This window comes from Clytia hemisphaerica, unplaced genomic scaffold (assembly GCF_902728285.1).
Source record: "Clytia hemisphaerica strain Z4C2 unplaced genomic scaffold, Clytia hemisphaerica genome assembly, whole genome shotgun sequence".
Lineage (NCBI taxonomy): Eukaryota > Metazoa > Cnidaria > Hydrozoa > Leptothecata > Clytiidae > Clytia > Clytia hemisphaerica.
Window position 1 is genome coordinate 393,977 of NW_027103564.1, and position 12,198 is coordinate 406,174.

Below are 12,198 nucleotides of genomic sequence, written 5' to 3' on the forward strand. Positions count from 1 at the left end.
TTAGGTGTATTACTTTTTAATTTTACTTCATTAGTTCAAAAGTTATGTTCAAAAACCTAAAATATCAATTTTAAAAAATGACAGAAAAAGGCTAAAAACGAGAGTATTAAATTATGAGAGAAACGACTTCTCTTTTACCAAAACATTAAAGTACATGTATGTATTGCTCCTTGTAACATTCTTTATGTTTTCCTTATCTCTATTGTATACTTCTGTTTTTCCCTTGGGCATAAACAAGATGCCGAATGCTTCAAACCCCACAAAATTTTCAACATCTTCCCCAAGAGTTTCCAAAAGTTTTTCTGTGTGTGCATCATCGTTGAGAAAGGTGGAGAAGGTGAAAGTTTTGAGGAGAAGGTGAAAGTTTTGAGAAAAATGCTTCGTTTGAACTGTTGCAGCTCATCTCGATTCACAGATGATGGAATGTATTTACAGGGATGCATAATCTTGTAAATTAGTGCTCTTTACATAATGGAAATACATTTCCTGATGCATAAAATCGTTTTGTGCCTCTATTTATTACAATCAATTTAATACTCTCGTTTTTAGCCTTTTTCTGTCATTTTTTAAAATTGATATTTTAGGTTTTTGAACATAACTTTTGAACTAATGAAGTAAAATTAAAAAGTAATACACCTAATTATAAGTTAGGCTTTCCTCTGAATGATTCCGAAATATTCTTTGAAAAATCTTTTTTCTACTGCCTACAATATCAAATCAAAGAGGGTAACTTATTTGTAGCACACCCGGTAGATACCATTTTCATAGCACAGAATCCCAGCAGAATCGAATTATCAATTTATACAGCACATCATTTGAAATCGATACAAAAGACAAAATGTGATACGTTTACTTAATCAACAGCTAAATAAATTTTGTTAAGTTTCAATACAATATCACCATACCTCGTCTAAATCTTTTAGAAATCCATTGAACACAGACACCAAGTCAGCCACGCAAATTTCTTCGCCAAGTATCAAGGCTAAATCGTGTATGGAGAAGGCTAACGACCTGCGTACCTTCCACTGAAACATGAACAATTATAGAATTATTACAAAAAAAGGCCAAGCGCTGGCCACAAAACTTAAGCAAAAGTACCGAAAAAAGGAGGAAAGACTAAAGTTAGGGTTTATCTAAATATCTTTGGGCCGGGAATTGTCTAGTGTCTTGGACGTGCTGTTCACGTAGCCAAATTTAACCCCCTGGTTTACATACTTGCATATCTGTTGATAATAGTTCATAAGTATCCTTGAGGAGAGGCCAGTGATCAGCACCCAGCGCTAATACAACCCCTGGTAAGGTATATGCACAATGTCTCGGTAGTTCAGCGTCTATGGTTTGTACTTTGCTCGCCTCAGTCATCGAAATGTAATGTTCCAATAAAGCCGGTGGCACAACAGTCTAAAATAAAGAAATAAAATCATAATTTTTTATTTAAAAATGTGCCTTAACTACCAGCACTAGGTAAATAGAGTGAAGGAAATTTGAAACAACGTGACAGTAGGGAAAATAATTATTAATAAACAGTGTCGAGCCAGCTTTTGTAATTCTGGATGGAAACCCCAAAATTGAACATCAAGTTTCTTCTTTTAAGGCTCACTAATAGGACAGAATTCTACTGAAACGTTGCGCAACTGAGTTAGAGGAACTGGGTGTACCTGACTATGAAGACTTTCTTCGTCCACGATGGAACTTGCGTAATTTGACGTGTTCTGTTGCATCGACAAATTGCTGTCATCTTCGTCACTGTCGGAATGGAAACTGTGCCCCGTCGGATCCAAATGCATAAAATCGTCGACATGTGACGTATCAACGGACGGTCGGGGAGACACGGCGTCAGCGCGTTGCTCTTCTAGCGCCTCCGCTGATTCCTTATTTTCATCTGTTGAAGAATCCGCCATGATTTGTGATTCGTCTTCCAGTTCTTCGTTCGTCGTTGTCGTCGTATCTGCCGATGGATTCTCGGTTTCGGTGCTATTTTCGGGCGTTTCTGGCGTGCTATTGTTGACCGTTAAATCGTCCGGAATTTCAAAGTTCGGAATGGGTGTCCGCCAATATTCGAAGTTATTGAATGTATTTTCTTCTTCTTTTTTATCGTTAGCTACCGAATGGTTTATTGTGGTGTTTTGTGAGGACGCTGAGGGAGTTGTTTCTACGGAACTAGTAGGAAGAGAAAGTAGGAAGAGTATGTTATGAGAACTTTCTAAAGGTATTATTTTAGAAAGAGATGCACAGATCTGGTCAAAACATCTGCTGACTAAACAAAATAACAATAAGAGTTTTCAAACTGATGTAAGCTAATATACATAACAGTCGTTATTTATTTCTTCCAATGGTATTGTATTATAGGACAAACAGTTTTCCAAAGGGTATTGAATTAATATGTTTACCTTGTAATAAGTCGGTCGGATTCTGATGAAGGGTCTTCAAGTTCGGGGAGACTTGGGCTATCACGCCCGTCCACGCTATCAATTGCAGTTGAAATAGTAGTGGTCGTGTTCAGTACGGTCTTCGGGCAACGCACCAAAGATCCGTTCTCGTCGATGTCGAAACCGGAACGTTCTGGTTCCGCGAAAGTGGAGATGAATTGACCGAGAGAGGTGTATGCTGCCATTTGAACCTGTACATAGAAAAGTGTTAGTCTTGCAAAATGGTATTGTGAATCAGGACGAAAATCATGATAAATCTGAATTTGGTTTCGTGGATCATTTGAAAAGTCTCTCTTGAATGGCAAAACGGAAATCCTGCATTTGTATCTTAACTGGACGGATTTCCGTATACAGGCAGAAAAGTTGCAACACAGTGTTACTTACGCGGGCAGAAACTTTTGCGTTTTTCGCGATTTTGATCCTTTTCCGCGAAAGTTTCTGCTAGGTAAGAAATTAAACCTGAAAAACGCGAAAGTTTTTTTTCGCGAAAAATAAACTTTCCTACTCAGTTTTGCACTGTTTGCTAAATTTTTGCGTGACATTTAACTTGAAAGAATACGAGAAACTAAGATCAATTACCCATCGTGATTTATCACAGAGAAGACCAACAAATAGGGGAGAGAGGCGATCGTATCGAACTTGTCTTGAACAACTGCCCGAGACAGCGATAAACGTCTCTGCACATGCCTATAAAGAGAAAAAGAATGTTTAGATAGGTGAAGGCAACAATGTGTCTCTGGTGGAGGCTGGAAATTTTACAGGTCCTTTAACCAAGAAAAAGTAAAGGAAATACAAAGAGAAAGACTATTACTCAGAATAAAAAATGCTTAGGAATTGATAACAGAGTTTTACTATTTTACATTTTAGAACCTTATAATGAATCAAATAATTCGAAATATATTGTTTAAAACAAATTTCTTGGCCATTTCATTGATAGAAGTACTATTCCAGAGATTTTTAACCTTTATATGCAAAAAAAACAAAGGTCCTGTAGAAAAGAGCAGTTAAAGTGCCATTGGAGTGATTACAGGGATAGGTTACCTTTCGAACTCCCCATACTCCATCTTCACAAAGGCGTGCGAATAAGGGTAGCTGTAAAAGAGAGAGAAATAAAAATGAATGAATGAATGAATGAATACGCACAGCTGGAGACAAGTCTCAAATACAAAGAAGAAACTTTAGAATCCCTCATAGTATACTGTAAAAAACGGTCATTGTTGACTAACAATTCAATAGGGCGCAGGGCATTGTGCAATGCAGGTGGCACTATTGATAGACGGGATTAAAAAAGCGTTTAATTGTGACATTCGGTGTTGTCTGGTATCATAATTTGGTGTGATTAATTAATTACAATATCCAATAATCCTAGGTTGCGAGAATCTCAAAAAATCTTTACCAGTTGCTGTTCTGTTGTGTCTTGTGTCAACACTGAACACATGTCACCGAAGTTCGAAGCACAAACCTAAAAAAGGGGAGCAATAACATAGAATATGTTAATATTTTGAGATTCTCGGTCTTTTGATTCGGTGGTGGTGACAACTTTCACGGATTTTTACTGAAATGAGCAATGAGTTTCAAAAAAATAAAAATTATTTACAGTATATATGTTTAGGCTGTAATTACAGTAAATTTAACAACTTTTGAAAAAATTGTTTCGTCGTGTGGTTATTTTTCATTTTCGTTTTATAAAATAACCAAAACTAAGTCAAAAAGAGAAATAAATAAAAAAAAACATTAAAATGCGCTACTCACTTTTCGTACGTGGAACAACGGATCGGCACACAAGTCACCGAAGCGCCGTAGAAAGGAATGTTGCGCATTCTCGCTACCGATCAAGGGTGTGATTTTGGTCATCAGCTACAAAGAAAGCCACAAGAATGAACAAGGGTAAGAAGAGGAGAACCAAAATAATATTATTCGTTAACATTGAAAGCCACCGTCAACAAGAAACAATCATAAACGACGTTCTACTATTTCCGTTCGATGAAAATCCGATTCCCCTTGAAACATCAAATTAGAGAGCGACAACTGTAAATTATTCTGCATGTGATTCACTTTTCAACCAATAAGACTCAATTATTTCAAAGGAAAACGCAATATATGGTTTACGCTTAAATAGTTTTTTACCAAACACACACAGAGTAAAATTCTAGTAAGTTAAACTATAGTACTCTGTTTTAACCTAACCTTGGCGTCGTGCAGTGGCAAAGAATACATTTTCAAAATAGTGATTGGAAAATAAACTGGGAAAATGCTAATACCTTTCGGCTTTTAGGTATATTCTGGGGAAATTGAGTCATACTGAGAAAATATACTCTTGCGAAGGATAAATACGAAGGATAAAGTATATTGAGATACTCTTTAACTTTAATTGTTGCCATAAATAAAAACAATTCTTTGACAAAAGATTGACATGTTAAGTGTTTTCAAGGCTAAGGTCACACGTATCATTTGGATATTGTTTTCTTTTTTTGAAATACTTATTTTTTTGTCACTTTATTGTTTCTGATCGTGAAAATTGAAGGTTTTCACTTAAAATTCGTTAACAGTTATCCAGATGAAAATGGACAAACCACTACGATATTTTTTTTATTAATTCAATGAAAAGAATGTCTCGCTTACCCCTACAGCTTCGGTACGGAAATCATCACCGCTATCTGGTTCAGTGAGTGTTAAGAGAACTGGACAGATTTGTCGCTCCACTTCGATACGAGTGATCATTTCTTGGTCGATCAACTGCAGTAGCGCGTTCTGTGTCAACTTCCGAACCTATGTATGTAAAAAGGTAGTGAATTGTTGAAAAAAGTGATCAAACATATCGGAAAATGTCAAACACAAATATATAAAGGGAGAAATGCGAGTAAACTCTTTATAGGAATGTTTCATAGGGTAATACTTCAGTGGAAATAATCTAAAGTCAACAGAATGCAGGGCAAAAAACACCGGGGAAAAAAAGGGTACCAGGCAAATTTCCAGGATTTGGAGCTGCTACCGTTTTTAATCAAAAGATTGAGTTTCAGAATGTGCATTAGGCTCGAAAAAGCAGACAGGAGGTCTGGGGCCTTGTAAACAGCCCAACTGGTCCAGGACAGTCCTGGTGTGGTCTATGGGGCAACGCGCCAAGAAAATTATGCCTTTTTGCAGAATTAAGTGCTATAATATCAAATATTTGAAGACATTTTTAACTCATTTACCTTTTTCCATAGCTAATTTTATTTTTCATAAAGATTGAGTTCCAAAACTCAATTAAAGATTCAGTTGCTGCTACCGTTATCCGGTAGCAGAAAACCCCTGGGAATATGCCTGGGTACATAGCTTCTTCAACTCTTTTTACAATTGACCTCATTGTTCGTTGGAAAAGGGTCATTTTGAATCATAATCAACATGGCTGACACCACCGGGGAAACCAGGTGGGCGTGACCCCTACCCCTTTCTTACACAATAACCTTTTAAATCAAATCAATGAATGTAGAGGGTGGTGCTTCAAGTCGAAAGTTTCGACAATCGATGCGAAACTGACATGAAAATGAGTTAGCTCCTTTTTAAATAAAATTACCTGATTATTAGAATCAGTGAGGTATTTGACCATGACTGGTAGAATGTAATCGGCGATCGCGTTCGGTACTAGCCTCATGTCCATTATCATTAGACTGCATGGCGGTAATTGCTCCATTAATTCGTTCCGTACAGATGGTTCTATAAATAAATAGAACAAGCTAGATGCTGAATGGACCTACCTGATGATGAAAGTTAGATAGCAATGCCAGGAGAAAAATGAAAAAAAATCAGTCAGAAAATAAAGCGTTTAGCGAAAATGCATAACGCAATAAATTCATCATTGATTGTTGATGGGGGGAGAGGGAAGGGTTGTAGGGAAAAAAATAAATAGAAAGTTCTGGTCGCAAAAATCATTTTTATTGATAATTGAATCATGCTTGATGGTGAGCATTGTTATAAATAATGTTTTTGTGTGAAAAACATAGAAATATAAGGAAAAAATCCAATGAAAATCTGCAAAAACGGCGATTTCTGGCATTTTTTCTCAAAAATCTAACTCGGCCATATTTTGAGAATTGCGAATACGCATCTTTCTGTAAAAAATCAGAAAAAACTAAGGATGAAAATTCGAGAAAATGTCAAAAAACCGGTTTTTCCGGCATATTTCCGGCATTTTCGGCCGAAAAAAAATGTTTTTCGAAAATCGGGCTCCGTCACATTTTAGGTATTGCCATTTTGCATCAGTGTGCAAAATTTCATAAAAAAATATAAAGTACAGCTCGAGAAATTCAAGAAATACTTTCTTTCCAGCGAAAATAGGTTGTTCCGGCGATTTTTAAATAGTTCCGGCTTCAAAAATCAATTTTATTGAAAATTGAAACATGCTTGATGGTGCATTGCTATAAATAATGTTTTTGAATGAAAAAACAACCAATTACAAGGAAAAAATCCAATGAAAATCAAGAAAAACGGCGATTTTCGGCATGTTTCCGGCATTTTCTCAAAAATCGGACTCGCCCATGTTTTGGCCGTTGTCAATAAGCAAATAATCAGAAAAAACTAATGATAAAATCTCGAGAAAATATAAAAAAACCAGTTTTTCCGGCATATTTCCGGCCGGAAAAATTTGTTTTTCGAAAATCGGGCTCCGTCACATTTTGGCCATTGCCATTTTGCATCTTTGTGCCAAAAATCAGAGAAAACTAATGAGCCAATCTCGAGAAAAGATGGTAACAGACGAACGAACGAACGAACGAAGGGACGAAGGGACGAAGGGACGAAGGGACGAACGGACGAACGAACGAACAAACGAACGAACGAACGAACGAACGAACGAACGAACGAACGAACGAACGAACGAACGAACGAACGAACGAACGAACGAACGAACGAACGAACGGACAACGGTTAATTTATAGGACCTCCACCGGGGTACCCGGAGGTAGGTCCAAAAAATAGTCGGCTGTGCAAAAGTCTTAAAATGTGTAGAACTAAACTGTCAAGGATAATTGACTATCTTTGGAAAGTAACTTCAACTTTTACTGATTACAACTTTCCCCGTCAATTTAAGTAAAGACGTTGGAACAATTTTTGGCTAAATTATAGAAAAAAGCTTTGAATTACCTATATCGTTGGAGAGTTTTGTGATGACTTCGAGTAAAGAAAGACATTCTTGGGCGTTTTGTATCGATTGCACTGTCTCGATGATACTCCTCGCTACCATTTGCCTGGAAAGAAAGAGATTGAGCTGATGTAATAAATTATTTATCGTACCCAGGAGAATTCATATCGTTTTATCTACTTATTGATCTACTCCGCAGAAAACATTGTACTACAGTGTTGAGGAGATCATCCCCTTTATTTGGGTGCCTCATTTCGGACATCTTATGAAAATTCACTGATACCCCCTGGATTTTGATGTTTTTTGGGGCAATCCTCTGGATGGAAAGTAAGTTTTCTTTTTTTTTCATACATCACACATCTTTCTTTCTTCTTCTAAGATGATTCCGACCAAGCGCTTCTTTTTGACAGGATAGCGCCAGTAGCAGTAGGGACCTAGGAGCGCCGCGACCCGTGCACTATTCGACAGAGACTGTTCAATCGGGCATAGACTCTCTCCATCGTGGTTGAAAATTTCTTAGAATGGACCTTTATAAAAACAATTTCATAGGAACACTGAGGCTCAAGAATAAACTATGAATAATCTAGCCTCATGGTCTCAGAAATGGCTAAGAAAAATGATTGAAATTGAGTTCCTTCTAAGTCATAAAATCAATAAAGTAATATCAAATACATTTTCTAGAACATTTAAAAAGTAAATTTAATATCACGATAAGATGTGAATGGTCAAGCTTCAGGAAAATCATTAGTTCTTATTAGTACTTGATTCTCTTGAAATGAATAATTCAATAACTAAAAGAAAATCCTCCAAAATTCTAAGTAAATGTACAATGTATAGCAATGTGCCCTCCCGGTTGTTACCATAATGGCTTTATGGCAACTCCTGAACTTGGGCACAGGATGATAAGTAAATGTATGAATATACCATTAAATGCGAGTATACCTCTCCTTGATATCAGCAAAATGTTTTGTTAAATCATAGTAAACTGTGTCATAGCAAGTCAGAGACTTAACAAAAACTGGTTCTGCTTTCATTGTTTTTTGAACTGCATTAAACCATTCAAAATCGGCAAGTTAAGGCACGCAAGTAGGTTAGGTAAATAGCGACTTGCTGATAATCGTCAGGGGTATGTTCCACAAAATCATGCATAATGAAACTCTGTCTTATTACACACGTCGTCAACAAAAATTCATCATGATAACAAAAAACATGTTTTCAATTTTTAAAATGTTGTTCGAGATATAATATCTTCAAACTAAGAAGAAGAAGAAGAAGAAGACCAAAATATCAATATGTTCGGGTTTTTGACTTTCACATCACTCTCAAAATAATATGTTATCTCATGTGCGAGAAGAAATGATATCTCCCTCTCTCTATCTAAAAAATAATATATATTGTCTTCTTACTAACTTCCAGCCACATCACAACTCAGATATTCTCAACAACAAGACTTTCATTTTAGCAAGCAACGTTAAAATAGGACAATAGAGAGGCAGACACATGCAAACAAAGGAAGAAGAAGAAAATGAATGAGAAAAAAATATCGAAAACTGACCGCAAAGAAGTGACAAATTTCTTACAATCAACTGAGACCTTCGGTGACATCACGATAATCATTAGGAACTCAGTTTTAGAAGGAAAAAATAAAGTTTTTTGCAAAGTTTTCACCCAAATAAAAGGTAGAGTGCTAAGTAGACTGCTAAACGTAATAGAGAAAAATAATTTCTTGAAAATTGTCATAACAATTTCGGCCTAATAATATATTCGACATCTTTAAAAACATCTTTAAAAGAATCACTGTTTATTTGACCGTACTCGGCTTTTGGAAAGTGCAGACCTGGTGAACCAAAACATAGGGTTCTTATGAAAAGTAGTACCTATTAATTATTTAACACCAAAAACACGACGGTAACAATTCAAGATGTTGAAAGCTTTTCTTTTATCGATGGGGACATTTTGGCCCAATCATTGAGAAGGGGGCTAATTACTTTGTTTTAACTAAAATGGTTGAGTATGCTGTAATCGCTAAGTAGATAAAAACAAATAATATTTTTTTAACACAAAAAACTGGTTGAGAATTGGGACTTTCGAGGAATCAAACAATAAAAATCCATAAGTTCTAAGTGTGCACTGATTTATGTTTCGCTTGCCATTTTCCAAGAAATGCTTCAATTTTAACATATTATGGTACCATTGAAAAGATAATTCAGAGCACCTTTTATTTTTTATGCAAAATTGAAAATAAGGATGAAAACGGAGAAAAGAGAAATAAACTTAATTTAGGAACTTAAAGTTTTTGATGCTTCCTGATTTCAGCCATATAATTATTATTCACATAATGCCATAAAATTATTGGAAGAATTACATCCTCAAGAGCATAGCTCGTTGGAGTCAAAAGACCCTGTTTTTGTTGCGCAGCATCACACGCTGCGAGTTCCAATTCAGTGAATCACTATACATATAAAAGTTATGTCTGTTAGCAAAAAAATACTTCAAATTGTGATAAAAGGCTGAAACTTGGCAGAGATAAGGGCTTTGAAGCTTTTTGATGACGTCTTCACAAGCCTTTTCAGGCAAAATAGAAATAGCTCATAATTTTGGAGCCAGTTGACCAATTTTGATGTTTTATACATGGATTCATATCAGAATTCGACGCTCTCTCTGACGGTTTTACCCAAATAGCATTAAAAGCTTCAAAACTGACCCAATGTTTTGAATTGAATGTCAAGATTTTCAAGGCAAATCTCTGCACTATTCTCGCAGAGAATCTAAAATCAATTTGGGTTATTTGGCACGTTTCAAAGCTTTTAATGCTGTTTGGGCAACAGATGACCCTTAGGGGTTGTGAAACTTAATTTTAAGCAGACACACTTGATTACGATAACGTCATCTGGATACCTGTCAGATGACGTCATCCTAGGTGGCTAGGCTTAAAATTATATTTTTGCTATCCATCACATTGTATCCCACTTAATTTTCCTGTTCTTCTAAAGGGAAGTAACAAAAAATACCATGATCGGATGAGGTTTTGAGTCCTTAGATTCTACGGAGGCTTAAAACAGCTGAAAATCGAACTAAGTAAACAGTTGGCTGAGAGCGTTCCCAGGCAGTTTCGATAGCTGAGTTGTATAAATCAATCAATAAGTATCTACACTTTGAGCTAAAATTGATCAAAATCTAACCTGGTGAAGATATTTTCACTTGTGCAGTATTTTCGCAGCTTCTCTAATGGGCTGAGTAAGTCATCAGGATTTGTTTGATCAAGCATTGATGATTCGTAATACTTGTTGTAATCTGAAATTTGAAAAAACGGAAGAAAAAATTAACTTTTACAAAGTATTTTAAACAAGGATTTTATTTCAGACAAAAGGAAAGTGAGAATGATCAGGAGAAAGTGGAGTTGTTGCAGGTTGTTGCAGTATCAATCTTTTGCAAAACGTTATTCAAATCTGGGTGCAATCTGGGTTTTTGGAGTCATAATAAAATGTTTTATTAAGTTTGATTATTAGTTTGATTACATTAGTCAAATTTTATTGAACAATATTTTGAGACAACCATTTTAGGCATGCAAAGTTGGCGATCTGAGTTTCCATTTAAAAAAGATTATTGTTATTTGTGCAAAAATTTATCTGCCTGAAAGTAGAAAATCAGGCTAATATTTTGAGCGCTCTCAGCGATCTTACCCCCTGTTTGCAGAGTGGATAGCACCCTTAAGATTGGATTTGCCATGGTCAGCTCTCATAGGAAAATCTAATATTAAACATTAACTCGAATATAGCACGGCGAAAAGACGTCATATTTTAAATCAAAACATTGATCTGCACCCCCTGATTTATAGCAACAAAATACTTGAATACTAATTTTACTAACGAGTCGCGCTAGATTTTGCATATCAAGATGGAGTTTTTAATAATTTCTTCCACAGGAAAGAAAGTATGACGTCATAATTAAATAACTACAAATTGAAAGCCCCTATTTTCCAAGTAAATCCAGCCACAGCTTTTTCGTTCCTGTATTTTTGTATACCATGAGTTATTTATTTTAACACCCTTCTTTAAGCCTGTGAACAATAAAGGCTGGAAATGCTGATCACTAATAAACGATCAGAGAGGAAAACATCTTTTTTTCAATCAGTGATTCCAACTTTCCTTTTAACCCTATCTCTAAGAAGAGTGTCGTCATTACATGAGGTATGTGAATATACTCCTTTAGGCGAACACAACAGTCTCTTACTTACTTAAGACCTTACGGAAAATCATTAGTAAGGCTGTCTTTTGGGAATTTCCCCAACATTATGTAGAGTTTTTATTGATTAGGGTCTTACGTAACTTTTCCTTCCGTTCAAAACATTTTGAGCCTAGGCAAACTTCCAGAAAGCTTCCGGAAATTCCCCATTCCTGAAGGCAGTGGCGGCCTGGCAGGGGGTGCAGGGTGTGCAGTGCACCACCCAGAAAGATCTGAGAGGGGCGCCAAAAGAGCTTTTCAAGGGGGTGCCAAAATTTTGTTCATGTTTAATTGGGCAATTTGGCGCCCTTCGGCACGTTTATCTTATAGCGCCTTTTATGAGTACAATGTTAATTTTTTTCGCCTGCGGCGCTCTATTTTACCCTTTTACATCCTTTCTCTTTAATATTTTCAAAACTTCTATCA

The 12,198-nt window shown here is 36.1% G+C and overlaps 1 protein-coding gene across 1 annotated transcript in view; it reads right to left on the minus strand.

Moving 5' to 3' along the window:
- LOC136800901 (serine/threonine-protein phosphatase 4 regulatory subunit 1-like) overlaps nt 1-12,198 on the minus strand; it is a 29,195-nt gene that overhangs the window by 10,301 nt on the left and 6,696 nt on the right. Inside the window, exons 2-13 of the mRNA XM_067057511.1 lie at nt 10,731-10,842; nt 7,551-7,654; nt 5,986-6,125; nt 5,052-5,198; nt 4,182-4,286; nt 3,826-3,891; nt 3,471-3,521; nt 3,009-3,116; nt 2,391-2,620; nt 1,659-2,160; nt 1,216-1,401; nt 906-1,025 (exon numbers count right to left, since the gene is read on the minus strand). Of these exons, the coding sequence (XP_066913612.1) occupies nt 906-1,025; nt 1,216-1,401; nt 1,659-2,160; nt 2,391-2,620; nt 3,009-3,116; nt 3,471-3,521; nt 3,826-3,891; nt 4,182-4,286; nt 5,052-5,198; nt 5,986-6,125; nt 7,551-7,654; nt 10,731-10,842 (1,871 nt within the window). The remainder of the gene's footprint in view (nt 1-905; nt 1,026-1,215; nt 1,402-1,658; nt 2,161-2,390; nt 2,621-3,008; nt 3,117-3,470; nt 3,522-3,825; nt 3,892-4,181; nt 4,287-5,051; nt 5,199-5,985; nt 6,126-7,550; nt 7,655-10,730; nt 10,843-12,198) is intronic.